At 57.9% G+C, this 18,200-nt stretch overlaps 2 protein-coding genes across 5 annotated transcripts in view; one reads left to right on the forward strand and one right to left on the reverse strand.

The window, feature by feature from the left end:
* The window catches only part of MAN2C1 (mannosidase, alpha, class 2C, member 1), a 12,904-nt gene extending 3,272 nt beyond the window's left edge, over window positions 1-9,632 (forward strand). Inside the window, exons 5-26 of one of the 4 annotated variants that reach the window (XM_011932851.1) lie at window positions 1,074-1,251; window positions 1,550-1,739; window positions 2,996-3,102; window positions 3,291-3,401; window positions 3,793-3,885; window positions 4,020-4,136; window positions 4,362-4,457; window positions 4,552-4,697; window positions 5,051-5,174; window positions 5,524-5,645; window positions 5,747-5,832; window positions 5,960-6,115; window positions 6,297-6,407; window positions 6,535-6,667; window positions 6,918-7,022; window positions 7,108-7,264; window positions 7,385-7,528; window positions 8,522-8,631; window positions 8,739-8,818; window positions 8,975-9,123; window positions 9,205-9,314; window positions 9,392-9,632. In XM_011932851.1, the coding sequence (XP_011788241.1) occupies window positions 1,074-1,251; window positions 1,550-1,739; window positions 2,996-3,102; window positions 3,291-3,401; window positions 3,793-3,885; window positions 4,020-4,136; window positions 4,362-4,457; window positions 4,552-4,697; window positions 5,051-5,174; window positions 5,524-5,645; window positions 5,747-5,832; window positions 5,960-6,115; window positions 6,297-6,407; window positions 6,535-6,667; window positions 6,918-7,022; window positions 7,108-7,264; window positions 7,385-7,528; window positions 8,522-8,631; window positions 8,739-8,818; window positions 8,975-9,123; window positions 9,205-9,314; window positions 9,392-9,518 (2,752 nt within the window). In that variant the 3' untranslated portion in view covers window positions 9,519-9,632. The remainder of the gene's footprint in view (window positions 1-1,073; window positions 1,252-1,549; window positions 1,740-2,995; window positions 3,103-3,290; window positions 3,402-3,792; window positions 3,886-4,019; window positions 4,137-4,361; window positions 4,458-4,551; window positions 4,698-5,050; window positions 5,175-5,523; window positions 5,646-5,746; window positions 5,833-5,959; window positions 6,116-6,296; window positions 6,408-6,534; window positions 6,668-6,917; window positions 7,023-7,107; window positions 7,265-7,384; window positions 7,529-8,521; window positions 8,632-8,738; window positions 8,819-8,974; window positions 9,124-9,204; window positions 9,315-9,391) is intronic. The other 3 variants (XM_011932852.1, XM_011932853.1, XM_011932854.1) reach the window with 3 other exon arrangements.
* Window positions 9,633-10,186: 554 nt separating this feature from the next.
* NEIL1 (nei endonuclease VIII-like 1 (E. coli)) lies at window positions 10,187-17,895 on the reverse strand. Its single transcript, XM_011932849.1, has 11 exons — window positions 17,833-17,895; window positions 17,275-17,342; window positions 15,990-16,444; window positions 13,147-13,266; window positions 12,990-13,053; window positions 12,681-12,780; window positions 11,536-11,663; window positions 11,153-11,180; window positions 10,946-11,007; window positions 10,617-10,782; window positions 10,187-10,470 (listed from the first exon to the last, which is right to left on the reverse strand). The coding sequence occupies exons 3-11, from the start codon at window positions 16,421-16,423 to the stop codon at window positions 10,400-10,402; spliced, it is 1,173 nt and encodes a 390-aa protein (XP_011788239.1). The 5' UTR covers window positions 16,424-16,444; window positions 17,275-17,342; window positions 17,833-17,895; the 3' UTR covers window positions 10,187-10,399.
* Between the last annotated feature and the right edge of the window lie 305 nt (window positions 17,896-18,200).

The following is an 18,200-nucleotide window of genomic DNA, read 5'->3' on the forward strand; positions in this document are numbered from 1 at the left end:
TTTTTTTTTTTTTGAGACAGAGTCTCGCTCTGTCACCCAGGCTGGAGTGCAGTGGTGCAATCTCGGCTCACTGCAACCTCTGCCTCCCAGGTTCAAACAATTCTCCTGCTTCAACCTCCCTAGTAGCTGAGATTACAGGTGCCCACCACCATGCCCAGCTAATTTTTTGTATTTTTAGTAGAGATGGGTTTTCACTCTGTTGGCCAGGCTGGTCTCAAACTCTTGACCTCAGGCTGTCCACCCACTTCAGCCTCCCAAAGTGCTGGGATTACAGGCATGAGCCACCGTGCCTGACTCATCCTGGTGTAGTTTTTACTAATTGAGATTGTATCCTGACTTCTTACATTCCATGTTATAGCATGGACATTTTATGACACCATTAAAAACACTTCTTAGACGTTATTATTGTATTTTATATTGATTGAACACTGTTTCAGATGCTTCCAGACACTGGGAGAATGGTGGTGAATAAAATAGTCCTTGCCAACAAAGGGAGACAGGTCTACTCATATAATTACAAAGCTGAAGGCTCTGGAAGAAAATCCTGGGTACTCCACTGAGGAATTTGCTCTAGACTTAGTGGGGAAGTGGAGTCAGCAAGGCCTCCCTAAGGAAGTCTGTTTGTTCTCTGAAGCCTGAGTATGGCATCACCACAGCCCAGCCTGTTCTCCAATGAATGGCCCGCCCATGTTAGCCATGTTGGTTTTAGATCTTGGGTCTAAAAGTTCAAGCCTGGGAGATCTGAACATGCTTTTAATATGCAAAGAGGGTTCCAAGACCAAGGCAGTGCTTTGCAAAGACAACTTTGGAAATATAAGACTCAACAGCAGTGTAATTTACATGGTTCCAAACTTTGCTACTTATTCTCTCTGACAGCAGGACATAGGATCCATCTGGTGTTTGTACCCCAACCCTCCCACATGCGCTCTTGACACACTGTGGGATACTCTGGGTAGTGGATCCTGAAAGCAGACAGGTTGGCCTCAGCTGGATGCCTCCTGGGTGCCCCCTCCCCAAGAGCCCAGAGTGCTGTGCTAGTCCCTTAGCCTGAGGCTGTCTCCCCATGTTTGTAGCCTCACCCTCTATGTGGAAGTAGCGTGCAGTGGGCTCCTGGGGGCCGGGAAGGGAAGCATCATTGCAGCCCCTGATCCTGAGAAGATGTTCCAGTTGAGCCGGGCTGAGCTGGCTGTGTTCCACCGAGATGTCCACATGCTCCTGGTGGATCTGGAGCTGCTGCTGGGCATAGCCAAGGTATTTGACACCCCCTGTACCCCCTGCTACCTTCTAGAGCCCTGCTCCAAGGTTATTCTTTGGGTCAGATAAATGGGACTCTGGGAATCCAGAGTAGGAAGAGGGTTTCCACCTGTTTGAGGGTTGAGAGAATTTTCCTATGTGAAGAGGCGGGGGAGACGGTGCTGAGCAGGGGTACCAGCAGGGAAAAAGGGTTGGAAGTCAGGGGAGCTCTGCTGAGATCCCTGAGGAGATCAGTGGGGCCTAGGTCTGGAAGCCGTGCTTGAAAAGGGGATTAAGGGGCAGAACCCTGCTGCAGGGCCTCGGGAAGGACAACCAGCGCAGCTTTCAGGCCCTGTACACAGCCAACCAGATGGTGAACGTGTGTGACCCTGCCCAGCCCGAGACCTTCCCAGTGGCCCAGGCCCTGGCCTCCAGGTTCTTTGGCCAACGTGGAGGTGAAAGCCAACACACCATTCATGCCACAGGGCACTGCCACATCGATACAGGTAGGACAGCAGCTGGCTGGGCTGGCTGGGGAGGCAGGAGTGCCCTTGAAGACCTGGATGTGTCCTAGAAGCACTGTGTGGTGCTCAGCAAGTTCCTGTCCCTCTTGGACCTGAGTTTTCCCCATCTGTAAAATGGGACCAGGGGGCTGGACTGTGGGCTCTGCTTGCTTTGGATTCACTTATTCTTTTTTTTTTTTTTTTTTTGAGATGGAGTCTTAGTCTTGTCACCTAGGGTGAAGTACAGTGGTGTGATCTCGGCTCCCTGCAACCTCTGCCTCCTGGGTTCAAGTGATTCTCCTGCCTCAGCCTCCTGAGTAGCTGGGATTACAGGCACCCACCACAATGCCTGGCTAATTTTTGTATTTTTAGTAGAGACGAGGTTTCACCACATTGGTCAGGCTGGTCTCAAACTCCTGACCTCGGGTGATCCGCCTGCCTTGGCCTCCCAAAGTGCTGGGATTATAGACCTGAGCCACCGTGCCCAGCCTCATTGATTCTTTCAACAAAATATGATGCCTCATGGGGCCCATGCTAGATATTGAGGGTAGGATTATAGAGAAGGATTCAGCAGGCAGAGTTGGTGTCACAGTGGTGGGGAGTCTGGGGCACTGGAGAGCACAGAAGAGGTACTTACTCCAGTTGGGTTGGGGGATTCCAAAGAGGCTTCCTCAAGTTTGCAGTGTCTGAGTTTTATGGGAAATCCACATTTTTAACAAGCTCCTGAAGGTATTGATTCTGATGCAGCTGAAGTTTTGGGATCACAGAACAAGGGCTTTCTCTGCTGTGCCAAGATGTAGGGTAAGGTGTGAGAGGTTCTAGACTGAGGAACTGCGGCCTGGGGGTCAGGAGAGGCTGTAGCACCTCTGGCAGGACAGACAGCTGGCTCCATCCTGGGAGCCATGCCCCTGTTCCCAGGTATCTGTCAAGTGTGTGCAGCGGCAGGGTAGACCCTGCTGCCTCTCGTAGGATCCTCTAGGGGATGTCTAATTCCCCAAGAGGACTGAAGCTGTTCCGGGACCTGGAGCCTCCATTTCCTGACCTGTATAATTGGCCTTATAGCACTGCCGCCTCCTTTCCCCAGCCCCCCCTCCCACCTTGCTGGAGTGAAGTGAAGTGACCACTCAGGAGAGACACCACAGGGCTTTCCAGAGTGAAGGGCCTGGGATGGGAGGGAGGCTAGGTGACCCTCTGGAACCCCAGCGCGGGCCTGGTCAGCCTTGCCGCTCCCTCCATCCTCCACCCTACTCCCCGTTTAGCCTGGCTTTGGCCCTTCAAAGAGACCATGAGGAAATGTGCCCGGAGCTGGGTGACCGCCCTGCAGCTCATGGAGCGAAACCCTGAGTTCATCTTTGCCTGCTCCCAGGTCAGAGGGACAGCTGTGAGGGGGAAGGGAGGCACATGGCCCTCCCTGGAGCTCCACAGGCCCTGAAGGCTTCCTGGGCCTGGGGGCAGGGCTGCTCCTCACCCTTAGCCACCTACTGAGTCCCATATGCTCTGTCCTGGGTGGGGCCCTCGTCACTCTGGGCCCAGCTCCCCTCAACCTGCCCACAGGCGCAGCAGCTGGAGTGGGTGAAGAGCCGCTACCCTGGCCTGCACTCCCGCCTCCAGGAGTTTGCGTGCCGTGGGCAGTTTGTGCCTGTGGGGGGCACCTGGGTGGAGATGGTAAGTGCACTGAGCACCCCTCAGCCTTGAACCATATGACAACGGCTTTTCCTCAGGTAGCCCCAGCCCTCCTGGCTTTGCTGGTGACTTTCCACAGGCCACTCATCCCCTGTGTGGCAGGGCTGGCTCATTAGTCCCTGGGATCTCAAGGCCTGGGACTTGAAGGGGGAGACGAGCCTCCAACACTGTGACAAGTTGCATGGCCTAGTTCTAAGCACCCCCTCAGGCAGATGGACAGTCAGGCCTGAAGGACAGGGGCCCTTCCTGAGTTCCGGCTGTAACTCCCATGTTGGAGCAGCCCTGGCTTCTACAGGGAGTGGGTTGGCCTGAGTGCCTGCCTGCTCCCCATCCAGCGCTGACCTGGGCTGCCTCCCACTTCCTTCGCTGCCAGGATGGGAACCTGCCCAGTGGAGAGGCCATGGTGAGGCAGTTTTTGCAGGGCCAGAACTTCTTTCTGCAGGAGTTTGGGAAGATGTGCTCCGAGGTAGGCTGAGAGCTGCTGCACCAGGCTGTGGGCAAGTGGGGCTGGCGCTCGACTTGGAGTGCTGAGGGGCTGAGGCTGGGGTGAGTCCACCTGGAGCTCTGGTTCCTGCACTCCAGGATCCTCTTTCCCCGCAGTTCTGGCTGCCGGACACCTTTGGCTACTCAGCACAGCTCCCCCAGATCATGCACGGCTGTGGCATCAGGCGCTTTCTCACCCAGAAATTGAGCTGGAATTTAGTGAACTCCTTCCCAGTAAGCAGGGCCCCGGGTGGGGGGTCAGGGTCAGAGTGGGTCAGAGTCCCACCTGGCCCATTTGCCTCTTCCCCCTTATTGAGGGGTCCTAGACAGACCACCAAACCCTCACTGCTTCTGCCAGGGTCACATAGCAGGCAGGGGCAGGACCAAGTCTGGAAGGCCTGGCTCTGCCTCAGCCCTGACTCTGGCCTCTCTGCCCTGCCTCTGTTTCTCTGCTGGTAGCACCATACTTTTTTCTGGGAGGGGCTGGATGGCTCCCGTGTACTGGTCCACTTCCCACCTGGCGACTCCTATGTGATGCAGGGCAGCGTGGAGGAGGTGAGGGGTCACCTAGGGTGGTGGGGTAGGGGCAGACTGGAGAGGGCTGGCTTGTCCCAGGCTGATCCATGCTGGCCTGCCCTCACCTGTCTAGGTGCTGAAGACTGTGGCCAACAACCGGGACAAGGGGCGGGCCAACCACAGTGCCTTCCTCTTTGGCTTTGGGGATGGGGGTGGTGGCCCCACCCAGACCATGCTGGACCGCCTGAAGCGCCTGAGCAATACGGATGGGCTGCCCAGGTCAGGCCGGGCCTTGGCTCTCCTTTAGCCCCAACCTGGGCCCTTGCCATGAGCCCTGCCTTCCCTCAGACATTGGACCCAACCCCTCATCTGGACCTTGTCCTGTTCCAATCCTAGACCACGGGTTCCTCCAAACTTCCACCCTGGGGGTGGGTGGGGGGAAAGCTGAAGGTGGTAAGGGCTCCAGCCCACCAGAGAGGCTCTCCTAGGGCGTCCGGGGCTGGCAATGTGTGGACGGGGAGCTTTCTGGAGTGGCTCCTCTCTGTAGGGGCTGGATCCTTTGCTCTGGTGTGGAAGAAGGGTGAGCCATGTGGTCTCCAAGGCTGGGAGACCCAGACTTGTGGTCTCCTCAGGGTGCAGCTATCTTCTCCAAGGCAGCTCTTCTCGGCACTGGAGAGTGACTCAGGGCAGCTGTGCACGTGGGTTGGGGAGCTCTTCTTGGAGCTGCACAATGGCACATACACCACCCATGCCCAGGTCAGGGGCAGGTTGCAGGGCTGTGCAGGGAGGGTGTGCCCTTGATCTGCAGAGGGTCAGAGAAAGCAGCAGGGGAGAGAGCCCAGGCCGGATCTAGGGGAAGAGAAGTTTGGAGGAGAGAAGTTCAAGACCTGGGTTGGTCAAGAAAACTTGAAGGAGGCAGTGTCCCTGAAGAAAGGGGTTTGGGCTGCGGGGAGAAGAGGGAAGGCATTTAAGGCAGGTCACAGCCAGAGGCCTTCTCCACGAGGCCCTTGGGGGGTCCTCAGGGATTCTGAGTAAGGGAGGGCTTTGGAAGGTGTCCTGGGACACCTAAGCAGGCTCCACACTAATCATCTCATCCTGGGCTCAGATCAAGAAGGGGAACCGGGAATGTGAGCGAATCCTGCACGATGTGGAGCTGCTCAGTAGCCTGGCCCTGGCCCGCAGTGCCCAGTTCCTATACCCAGCAGCCCAGCTGCAGCACCTCTGGAGGTTAGCCTGGTTCTGCCCCTGCCACCCACCTGACTGCTCACTGCAGATACCTTTGTGGCTGCCCCTCCCAGTCTTCCCATCCCTGCCCTTGGCCCCTGCAGGCTTCTGCTTCTGAACCAGTTCCATGATGTGGTGACTGGAAGCTGCATCCAGATGGTGGCAGAGGAAGCCATGTGCCACTACGAAGGTTAGGCTCACAATAGTCCTTCCCGCTCTCTCCAATGCCAGGGCTGAGCCCGGAGTGTCTCCTGTGGGATACCCATGGGCTCATTCCAGACCTGTTGCCCACCTATGACCAGCCAGTCTCTCCTCAGACATCCGTTGCCATGGCAATACACTGCTCAGCGCCGCAGCCGCAGCCCTGTGTGCTGGGGAGCCAGGTCCCGAGGGCCTCCTCATCGTCAACACACTGCCCTGGAAGCGGACCGAAGTGATGGCCCTGCCCAAGCCTGGTGGGGCCCACAGCCTAGGTACAAACTGAGGGGAAGGGTTGCTACTGCAGCAGGAGGGATGGAGGCCAGACAGATCAGGCCTGGGATACCCCTAGGGATCTGGGTGCCCCTGACTGGAGAGTAGTAGCTCATCTGCCACCACCCTACCCCCACCTACGCAAGCTTCCTGAAAGGTCAGGAAGGCTGCACTGACGCCCAGGCCTCACCCCCAGCCCTGGTGACAGTGCCCAGCATGGGCTATGCTCCTGTTCCTCCCCCAACCTCGCTGCAGCCCCTGCTGCCCCAGCAGCCTGTGTTCGTAGTGCAAGAGGTGAGTCCTGCATGTCCTGAGGGGCAGGAGCTGTGCTGGGATGCTTTCTAACAACTGAGCTCCCCTGCCTGGAGCAAGTAGTGAGGCGGGGCTGGGGTTGGGGTGGGAGGACTTTTGGTGTGGGAAACCCCTACAGACTCAGCCTCAAGGCCTTCTCCCACAAAGACTGACGGCTCCGTGACTCTGGACAATGGCATCATCCGAGTGAAGCTGGACCCGACTGGCCGCCTGACATCCTTGGTCCTGGTGGCCTCTGGCAGGTGCCAACTCCTTACTGCCCTTTCCCAGTGCCTGGCAAGTAGACCCCAGCCCGTTTCCTCTCTCCCCTGGCTGCAACACTGCCCACAGCAGCCCACCAGTGGCTGTGGGCTGGAACCCACACATGGAGCAGGGCAGGCTGGGCAGTAGTCCCCTGTCCCCTGGGTCTACTCACTCCACCCTACCCCACCAAGAGCAGCTGGAGGGAGCAAGGTCAGATGGTTGTACAGCATCAATCCCATGTCCTTCCAGGGAGGCCATTGCTGAGGGTGCTGTGGGGAACCAGTTTGTGCTGTTTGATGATGTCCCCTTGTACTGGGATGCATGGGACGTCATGGACTACCACCTGGAGACACGGTATGGGCTGGGCAGCATGTGGAGATGGTGGAGGTGGCAGGAACACAGGCTGCTCTGGCTCAGTATGTCCACCCCTGTCCCATAGGAAGCCTGTGCTGGGCCAGGCAGGGACCCTGGCAGTGGGCACAGAGGGTGGCCTGCGGGGCAGCGCCTGGTTCTTGCTGCAGATCAGCCCCAACAGTCGGCTTAGCCAGGAGGTCGTGCTGGATGTTGGCTGCCCCTATGTCCGCTTCCACACTGAGGTAGTGGGGGAGGGGGACGGGGTGGCTGTTTTCCCTAGGTGTGCTTGGTAAGGAGGGGCCAGCCCCAGGCCTGGGTGTGTCTCTTCCTTCCCTGACTCCCACCCTCCATCCTGCTCCCAGGTACACTGGCATGAGGCCCACAAGTTCCTGAAGGTGGAGTTCCCTGCTCGCGTGCGCAGTTCCCAGGCTACCTATGAGATCCAGTTTGGGCACCTGCAGCGACCTACCCACTACAATACTTCTTGGGACTGGGCTCGATTTGAGGTCTGACATGGCAGGGTGGGGGTGGCCTTGGACTCCTCCCTGGCTGGGGAGACTGCTTGTGTGGTACGGGCTGGGGAGGAAGAGGATAATCAACATTTGCTGCTTCCTAAGGTGCGTGCCAGGCATTGAACTAAATGCTTTACATTGGCCGGGCATGGTGGCTCATGCCTGTAATCCCAGCACTTTGGGAGGCTGAGGCAGGTGGATCGCCTGAGTTCAGGAGTTCAAGACCAGCCTGGCCAACATGGTGAAACCCCGTCTCTACTAAAAATACAAAAATTGGCTGGGCGCAGTGGCTCAGGCCTGTAATCTTAGCACTTTGGAAGGCCAAGGCGGGCGGATCACGAGGTCGAGATCGAGACCATCCCGGACAACATGGTGAAGCCCTGTCTCTATTAAAAATAAAAAAAAAATTAGCTGGGTGTGGTGGCGCACGCCTGTAGTCCCAGCTACTTGGGAGGCTGAGGCAGGAGAATCGCTTGAACCTTTTAGGTGGAGGTTGCAGTGAGCTGAGATTGTGCCACTGCACTGCAGCCTGGCAACAGAGCGAGACTCCGTCTCAAAAAAAAAAAAAATTAACCGGGTGTGGTGGTACATGCCCTGTTATCCCAGCTACTTGGGAGGCTGAGGCAGGAGAATCACTTGAACCCAGGAGGTGGAGGTTGCAGTGAGCCCAGATCATGCCACTGCACTCCAGCCTGGGTGACAGACTGAGATCCTGTGTGAAAAAAAAAAAAAAAAAAAAGTTTTGCATTTAATTTGATACTCATGATCATTCGGTGGGGTGAGTACTATTATTTATTCCCATTTCACAGATAAGGAAACTGAGGCTTAGGCAGGTTGGGTGGCATGCCCAGAGCCCCGTGCAGTGGGAGCTGGAGTTCAGTTGTGTGGTTCTAGAGCTTGTGCTCAGCCTAGTGACAGGAGCTCTGGAGTCTGAAAGCACAGAGAGGGGCACAGGGCCACCAAGTGGGTCTTGGATCTGCTCTCCAGGTGTGGGCCCACCGCTGGATGGATCTGTCAGAACACGGCTTCGGACTGGCCCTGCTCAACAACTGCAAGTATGGCGCATCAGTGCGAGGCAGCATCCTCAGCCTCTCGCTGTAAGTGGGGTACCCACCAGGCCTGGGAGCTGGCATGGGGACATGGGTCTTCCCGGCCACAACTCCACCAGCTTCAGCCTGGCCCCTACCCGCTCTCCTTACCCCAGCTTGCGGGCGCCTAAAGCCCCAGACTTTACTGCTGATATGGGGCGCCACGAGTTCACCTACGCGCTGATGCCGCACAAGGGTGAGTGCTGGGGACGGTGGGGCCTTCCTGCAGCCCTAGACACCTCTCTGCCCTTCTATGAGCCCAAACCCCAGCAGCCTGGCTACCTGTTCCTTCTAGGGACATGGGAGGGTAGCCCACACTCTCCACCAGCATTGTTTCCTGGTCATACCCCAGGCTCTTTCCAGGATGCTGGCGTTATCCAAGCTGCCTACAGCCTAAACTTCCCCCTATTGGCTCTGCCAGCCCCCAGCCCAGCGCCCGCCACCTCCTGGAGTGCCTTTTCCCTGTCTTCACCCGCGGTCGTATTGGAGACCGTCAAGCAGGCAAGGGGTGGGATGTGCTGGGGGCGGGGTCCTGGACTGGGCCCGCCCTCGGCCCCGCCCACCAGCCGTGTCCCTCTGCAGGCCGAGAGCAGCCCCCAGCGCCGCTCGCTGGTCCTGAGGCTGTATGAAGCCCACGGCAGCCACGTGGACTGCTGGCTGCACTTGTCGCTGCCGGTTCAGGAGGCCATCCTGTGAGTGGCGGTGCAGGATGGGAGCGGGGGTAGAGTCTCACCCTCGCAGAGCCCTCATGGCCCCTCCTGTTCTCTAGCTGCGACCTCTTGGAACGACCAGACCCTGCTGGCCACTTGCCCCTTCGGGACAGCCGCCTGAAGCTCACCTTTTCTCCCTTCCAAGTGCTGTCCCTGTTGCTCGTGCTTCAGCCTCCACCACACTGAGTCCCTGGGGCTAGGGTTTTGTTTGTGGAAGGCTCTGAGGACTCCTAATTTCTGTTTCCCCAGCCTAAAGCAGGGATCAGCCTCTTCTTGTGGAATAAATCCTTCGATCAGGAACCCTGCTGGTAGCTGCTGCTCGCTCCCCTTAGGGCCCATCCTCAGGCTTGGGGTCGGGGTGGGAGGTCTGGGGTGGGATGGTTTCCCAGCTATTTGGTGGGTAGGGGCAAGATCCTAAAGTACCTGTGTGTGCAGGGTCTGGGTTGCAGCCCCCACAAGAGATTGGTGACCTTGAGTGACCAAAAGCCAATGAAGAGACTATGAGTTGAGAAGCTCCCCCCTGTGCCAGCAGGCAAAGGGCCTGGGCCTGGGCCTGGGGCTGGGGAGGGGCCGAAGGGTGGGTTTTGCCTGGCTCCTGCCAGGATGGGGGAACAACCCTGGACCCTGGAGAATCTGAACTAAAGGAGCTATGGCTCCTGGGCGGCCTGGGGCCAGGGTCTTTGTACCACCTCTGAGGGGCTGTCCCTGCAGAGGCAAACTGTCCTCTGATAGAGCCAGAGACTTGAGGACTGGCATGGGGGCTCAGTTTTGCCTTGTGAGGAGCTGGGCCTCCTGTCCCCAGGACTGGGCAGCAGGCCTTTCCTATCTGGCCATCTCAGACCAAGAGGTGCCAAGAAGTTCAAATTTATCAGTTTATTAAAAATGCAGCATTTTTCACATAAGCTTTAAAGATGTGGAAGGTGCGGTACAATTAAAAACATGACAGTTGTGCAGGGAACAGCTGTAGGGCCTGTTTGCACCTTCAGATATTGCCTGCTCCCAAGAATTCAGACCCCCAGATTCAGGGCAAGACAAGAAAGGGTGAGTGCAGCAAGGAGATCCTCCTGCTAAGAGGCTGAGGTCCCCTCCAGTTCCAAGGATGGGGTGTCAGCCTTGACCTTCCGGGGTCTGTGGTGGCCTGGGGGAAGAACAGGCAAGATGGTCAGCTCAGACTCCCAGGGGCTGTTGTGGCAGCCTCTCTCCCACCTTTGTTCACGCGCTCCTAGGCCACCATCCTATCCTCTCCCGTAGAGCTAGTTGCTGGGAGTGATGAGGAAAGCCCACCAGAAGCTGCCTGTCTCCCCTTTCTCCTCCCCTTCTTGGGCACTGTGGGAACTTCTGGGTCCTGCTGGAGGCTGGTTCCCTCAGGCCGCTGAGTTGCTGTCCTCTCAGGAAGGTCTCTCTTTGCCCTTCGTGTCCTGGAAAGGGCCTTGCTTGGATGCGAAGGGTCCTGGATGGAGGAGACATGGGTCCCTGAGATGCTCAGAGAGCAGTTCAGAGGTTGGTTAGGGCCCACTATTCCCCCCACCCTCTTAGGGTAAGGCAGCTGCCTAGGAGGGGCAGTCAGGGCTGGAGAGTGCAGGGGAAGAGGAGGCGGGAGCAGGCAGCGATACCTCCACTCTGTCCTCAGGACTCGGCTGTGTGGCCTTGGATTTCTTTTTGTGGGATTTGCGCCCTGCAGGACACTGGTGTTGGAGTTGGAGGGTCCTATCCTGCCCAGGGGTGACTCCCAGGGTTGCAGGGGGATAGGGTGGAGAAGGGTGCTTGCAGGTGTGAAGTCCTTTCTGCTCTCTTAGCCTATTACATTAGGAGTAGCTTACCTTTGGGTGCCAAGGGTCCAGGATCCCCCTAAAATGGGATGAGGATAATTCAGGAATCAGCCTGGGTTGGCACAGGGGCAGTATTCCTTGGAGAGGCGGGACTCACACACACCCATCCAGATCAATGTAGCTTCTCCCCTAGGAAGCCTCGAAGACCTCCCCCATGTCAGAGTCCACATCAGCAAAGCTGCCCTGCCCTTGGGCTACTTCCACTAGCTGCGACCCTGGGACGCAAGGGAGGGGAGGGATGTGACCCTCAGGAACAGTGTGATCCTTGGAGGGTCTAGACAGGCCCTGAGTATCTCCACCTGAATTCTTCTGAGCCCACGTTTCCACCCATCAGCTTCCTGGGGTCTCTGCCTGTGTGAACAGTAGGGCCCAACCTGGAACCAGATGGTACGGCCATGCCGGTCCTGCAGGGAGCTCATGCCTGGCATGCCATAGCAGCGCAGCCAGGCTCGAAAGGCAGCAAAGTCCTCCTCCCCGCTCTCTGACCCGTAGCCTTTGCCCCCTGTGGGACAGAGGAACAGGCAGAGATCAGAGGGCAGGCTCAGGTTGGGAGGAGTGGGGAGCCTGGTTAGACCTGGCCCAGACCTCAGCTACACAAGCTGATGGACTGAGTCAGGGGCCACACTCTCCCTCCTCTGGTGATGTGACCTCAGCTGGTTTCTTCCCACTCGGCCATGGGTTTCCCATCCTGGAGTGGGATTAAGAATCCTTGTCCTGGCCCTGTGCAGTGGCCCACACCTGTAATCCCAACACTCTGGGAAGCTTAGGTGGGAGGAGCCCTAGGGGCCAGGAGTTCAATACCAGCCTGGGCAACATAGGGAGATCCTGTCTCTACAAAAAAAAATTTAACAATTAGCCTGGTGTGGTGGTATGAGCCTGTAGTCCTAGCTACTTAGAGGCAGAGGTGGGAGGATCACTTGAGCCCAGTTTGAGGCCAGTCCAGGCAACATGGCAAGATCCTATCTCTACCAAAAGTAATATATATACACGTGTGTGTGTGTGTGTGTGAATATATGAAAGAATCCCTGTCCTGCCTGTCTCATGGGCAGCTTGGAGGAAACACTATGTTTTGTTTTGTTTTGTTTGAGATGGAGTTTTGCTCTTGTTGCCCAGGCTAGAGTGCAATGGCGTGATCTCAGCTCACTGCAACCTCCACCTCCTCGGTTTAAGTGATTTTCCTGCCTCATCCTCCCAAGTAACTGAGATTACAGGTGCCCACCACCATACCTGGCTAATCGTTTGCATTTTTAGTAGAGATGGGATTTCACCATGTTGGCCAGGATGGTCTCGAACTCCTGACTTCAGGTGACCCACCCCACTCGGCCTCCCAAAGTGCTGGGATTACAGGCAGCCACTGCATCTGGCCTGGAAATACTACTGACAAGTGAGGAGGCCTAGTCCATTGAGTAACTAGGGCTACAAACTTCCAAATCAGTGAATCAGGCCCAGAGAGGGACAAGTGCCCCAGGGTTACACAATCATTTGCTGAAGCAGAGGTCACTGCCATCTTTGGCCTCACCCAACTGGACCACTTCCTTGGGCACTGAGTGGCATAGCTCCAGCAGGTCCGGATTCTGCAGCTTGGCCTTAACCTTCTGGCTCAAGGTCAGCTTTGGGCTCTGAGGAAGGGGCAGGGGCAGGACCTGTCAGCCGGGCAATGTAAAGGCAGCTGACCTTCCCTGTGAGCTTAGCGGAACTTGGGTGGTTCATCCCCTCCCCACCCCCGTTGTTGAGCTAAGCTGGCGACACCTGACCCCACCCATCTCCTTGCCAGCCCACGTGGACACCAGCATGCCGGCATATGTGCTCCATCCCTCTCTGGGCTCACCGGCCTGCGCTGCTGCAGGGCCTCCAGGACCGAGCGGGCCTTCTCAAAGGGTGGGATCTTCAGCCTGTAGTGGGGGGAGGGGAAGCCATGCTAGGCAGTGGGGAATGTGGGCACACCTGGCCCACCCCAGTCCCCATGCCCATGCCTGCTTGCTGACCGGTACAGGATCTCTGCCCGCAGATAGTTGCCAATGCCATTGAAGAACCTCTGGTCCAGGAGGGCCTCACAGATGGGCCGGTCAAAGGCCTTGTCTGCTAGGTTTCGTAGCACATTCTCCCTGGAGGGACACAGTCTGGGTGCATAAGACCCATCCCCACTCTCCATGGGATGGGGAGAGGGGCTCAGAGAACCTGTTTCTGGGTGCAAGGGGAAGGAAACTGGGAGTTCCAGTTTCTCTTCTCCCTGCCCCAGTTTTCCTATCTGTTAAATGGGAACATCATGGGATTTAAATTCATTGTGAAAGGACGGCCGGGCACGGTGGATCACGCCTGTAATCTCAGCACTTTGGAGGCTGTGGCAGGCAGATCACTTGAGGTCAGGAGGTCGAGACTCGCCTGGCCAACATGGTGAAACCCTGTCTCTACTAAAAATACAAAGTTAGCTAGGCATGATGGTGAGTGCCTGTAATCCCAGTTACTTGGGAGGCTGAAGCAGGAGAATCTCTGGAACCAGGGAGGTGGAGGTTGCAGTGAGCTGAGATCATGCCATTGCACTCCAGCCTGGGCCACAGAGCGAGACTCCATCTCAAAAAATAAAAACAAAATTAAAAATAAATTCATTGTGAAAGGTGAAAAATACTGATGTAAAGTAACGTGAGGCTGGTGTGGTGGCTCACACCTATAATCCCAGCAGTCTGGGAAGCTGAAGCAGGAGGATTGCTTCAGCCCAGGAGACCAGCCTGGGCAACAAGGAAGACTCCATCTCTACCAAAAATTTTAAAAGTAGCCAGGGACTCAGTGGTGTGCTCGTGTGGTTCCAGCTACTCAGGTGGTTGAGGTAGGAGAATCACCTGAGCCCTGGAGGTTGAGGCTGCAGTGAGCTGTGATGGCACCACTGCACTCCAGCCTGGGCAACAAAGTGAGACACTTGTCTCAAAAAAAAAAGCAACATGAGGTTGTATATGAGGTTGTGAGTTTATCACCTCATGAGAATAGTGTGGCCACAGGACCTCAAGTGCGTTTGCAGTCTGGAGCTCCCTGTATAGCATTTGTGGTGGGTTAGAGACTATATGTGGGTTTGCCATTGTTAGGGTCCATTCTTCTCAAGATCCTAGATATTGTCTGGTTCTGTGCAGCAGATATGTGGGGTACCAGTGAGGGCCCTAGCAGCCCCCACCCCACCTCCAAGGGTCATGGGTCTCTCCTCCCCACAGTAAAGAGGATGCACATCTTGTTTCTTTGCGGAAAAGGGTCATGGCAAGACTGACTAGCGGGTGTGATGAGTGGACCAGAAGACAGAGCTCTGGGGTGAAGGTACAAGGGTAGCCTGGGAGGTGCCCTGATCCCTGAGGGAAGCCAATCGCCACACGCCCCAGCTGGAGGACTAAGAAAATAGCCCAAATGCTCGCGGTTTGAGAGAAACTTCAGAGCCAGCTGGCAGAGTTAACTTGCGGCGTGACTCCCCAGGAAGGCTGAGGTTGGAGGAATTCAGAACCAAAGACAGATGTTTCCCTGGGGATGTGCTTGGGGTTCACACATGGGAAGGCCAGGAGTCAATGGCCTTCTAAGGCACCAGAGACATCCCCGACCCATCCCACAGGCATCCAAGTCTCCTAAGGGCCAACGGACACCCAGCGTCCCCCAGAAAGGGAGAACTTGCCAAGCCCACTCCAGGCCTCTGCATTTGTGACTCTTGTCAGTTCCAATGCCTTCCTCTGGCTGGCTCCTTCTCATCAGTCAGGCCTCAGCTCAAACCTCCCTAGAGTGGCCATTGCTAATGCACCCCTACCCTCAGCCAAGTCATCCTCTACCTCCTTCACCCGTTGGGTTTTCCTCAGGCATGAGTCCATTTCTCATTCCCCTCCCCTATGTGAACATCAGTTCTGTGGGAGCAGGGGCCACATTCATCTTGTTCACTGCTGTACCCCAAGCCCCTAGAACAAGGCCTGGCACGAAGCAGACTCATACACGTTTCCTCTTCAGAGGAAAGGAAGTGGCCAACACCGTACCATCTGAGGTGACCTGCATCGCATCCCAGGTGGGGCTGTTACACCCTCCTGCAGGCAGGGAAGTGGCACAGAGGAGACCACAGGACACAGAGTAGTGGGCAGGCCGGATGTGGGAGACCACAAAGCCCAAGACGGAAGCCATGTCATGAGGTAGTCCCCTCCCCATCCCCTTGAAACAATTCTGCTCAGCCTCACTTACCATGTTAAAGCTCCTCTACTTTCTCAGCCTCCTGGGAGCCCTGAGAGGTGGTGTGGGATTGTGGGTGGGAGCCCCAGCCTCTCTGACACTAACTGGCCACATGTCCTCAGGGCAGTGCCTACTCATCCTCCTCTTGACTCTCCTCTCTCCTCCCCCATCAGTTATTATTATCATTATTTTTTGAGACAAAGTCATGCTCTGTTGCCCAGGTTGCAGTGGAGTGGTGCTATCTCGGCTCACTGCAACCCCTGCCTCCCCGGCTCAAGCAATTTTATTGCCTCAGCCTGTAGCTGGGGTTACAGGCATGTGCCACCATGCCCGGCTAATTTTTGTATTTTCAGTAGAGACAGGGTTTCGCCATGCTGGCCAGGCTGGTCTCGACCTGACCTTAAGTGATCTGCCTGCCTCGGCCTCCCAAAGTGCTGGGATTACAGACGTGAGCTACCATACCCGGCCCCCAATTAGTTTTGAGTTTCCATGTCCATTGGCTCAGGGAGCTGACCCAGGACAGGGGCACTGTCTTGATCTGCAGAGAGGGGACTGAGGCCCAGAAGGGGCAGGGACTTGCCCTTTGTTGGCCAAGAAGGCACTAACAGAGCATGACTATGTTCATCACACCTGGTGCTGGCCCTACCTGAACTGCTCGTACTCCTGCAAGACACAGGGCCCGCGGCCTGGCTGCCACTTGCCCCCAAGGTCCCAGTGGCCGAACCGGCGGACGTCCACAAAACACAGGGCGAGCCGGGGGCCAGGCGGGGCCGTGTAAAAGCGCAGGTGGGCATGGCGTGGCAGCTCCTCGCAGGGCACCAGCTGAAAAGAGCCGGACATGCCAAAGCGAAAGACCAGGGCCAGGGGCTCCTGGGGTGGCTGGGCCCCAGGCAGAGGGCTCAGTATCAGGCGCAGCTCCTTGCCGCGGGCTGAAGCTGAGATGCGGTAAGCACTGCTCTCAAAGGGCACCTCGGGGTTGCGGCTGACAGAGGACTTCTCCACGCAGCCGCCGAACACGAGCGCCCCGCAGGCCTCGTTCACAAACTGGCTGGCCAAGTGCAGCTCCGGGCCCTCAGGCATCCTGAGCGGGGCGGCGGAGTCCTATTGGGGAGGAAGGTAGCAGGTGGAGCCCGGTGTGGACTTTGTGAGGTAGGGGCTGTCGGCCCCATTTTTAGAGGAGAACTCGGAGGGTCAGAGGGGCATGTGGCCAGCTGAGGCTGGCAGGAAAGTGCGGGCCTGGCCACTGCCCTGAATCTCCTACCCGGACAAGTGCCTGGAAAACCCAGGGCGCTGGGAGCTGGGGCTGCAGAGGGGGTAGGACTCTGCCTTGCTGCTAACCGCTTCCTTCCATGGGCTTCCGCCCCGTTTAGAGGAAAGTCCGAACCCTTGCGGGGCCGCGGCTGCAGCCTCACTTCTCCCGGGCTCCCCTCACTCACTGATCTCATCTCCGCCTTGGCCCCTGCTGTCCCTCTGTCCTGGACACTTGAGGGAGACTTCCCGACCCCCCATCTGAGGGGGCACCCCCTCCGCACACGCTGTCTCTTTCTCCGGGCCTTCCCACCATGTGAAAGGGTCTTAGAGTCGCGTGGCCGCCCCTCCCTGCGCCCCCCACCCCACCCACTTAGGACACGCACCACCGAGGGAAAAAGTGAAGCTCAGCCTGGCCCGAGGGAGCAGCGGGATCGGCCGCTAGGCCGCAGCGAGCCCCGGGCCTGCCCCACGGGCCGGACACCCCCGCGGCCGCCCCCGGGTCAGGGCAGGGGCCAGGATGAGGCGAGGAGTCTGCTGCCGTGCGCTGGAGCCGACCCCATGGCTCCGCAGGAGGACTGGGGGCACCAGGAAGGGCTCCCCGAGCTCCGGCCCCGGGCCCGGGGGAGGCAAAGGGCCCGCGGCAGCGCCTGGTCCCTGGGGTGGGGGTACCCACTCCTCACCTTCGCCCTCCACGCTTTGCCACTTGCCTCTGTCCCCGGGCGGTTCGGGATCGGAGGCGAAGGTGTGCCTCAAGTGGAAGGGGGCACTTAGCGACGGCAGACGCCCGTACCTTGCCCCCTCCGCACCTGGGCGCCGCCCTTGGCCTGGCAACCACAGGTTCGCTTTCTGGGAGAACGTGAGGCTCCAAATCCTAGTTTTGGGGAGGAGCGGCGCTCTAGGGCCCGCCCTCCCCATGCCCCCGCTGCAACCCTGTCCTCGGTTAGTCCTGACTCCCCTCCTCCTCAGGGCCCCCCAAAGCCCATCCTCTCCTTAGCCCTACAGCGCACCCCCGCACCCCGATCCTACACGCCCCCTCCCCGGGAACCCGCACTCCATTCCGCTCCTCGCCACTGCAGCCACTAAAGGGTTAACGCCAGGAAGGGCGGCGCCCAGGAGCGCGCTGGGAGCTGCTGGGAGGTGTAGTCCTTGAGGGAGGCGGTAGCGACTCCTCGGGGTGGGGTCCCCGAGCCGGGGGGCGGGGGGCTTCCGGGCTGTGGGGCAGGCTTCCGGGCAGTTACCTGGTTGGGAGATGGCGGAGGAACCTGACTTCCTACTCCCTGGCGCCGGCGGGATGCGGTAGCAGGTCTCAGGCTCCGGGTCGCCGCTGTCTCTGCGGTTGGGGGAAGTCACCCAGCTAGCCTGGGACAGGGTCGGCACCCCCAGGAGGAAACAGCAGCGACGAGCCAGAGCGGAGTCGCCTGCAGGTGCGCGGTACGCGCATGCCCTAGGGACTCGGTGGGGACCCTAAGCACCAACGAACAGGCAGACCTAACTCATAAACAAACATCATCACGGCCGGCCCCGTCAGACGTGCAGCCAAGCAACAACAACAGAAAAGGCGGGGAGGCAGACCCATTTCAGATGGTTGTGTTGGAGAGAGTCGAGA

Source organism: Colobus angolensis, unplaced genomic scaffold (genome assembly GCF_000951035.1).
Source record: "Colobus angolensis palliatus isolate OR3802 unplaced genomic scaffold, Cang.pa_1.0 Scaffold99, whole genome shotgun sequence".
Taxonomy (NCBI): domain Eukaryota; kingdom Metazoa; phylum Chordata; class Mammalia; order Primates; family Cercopithecidae; genus Colobus; species Colobus angolensis.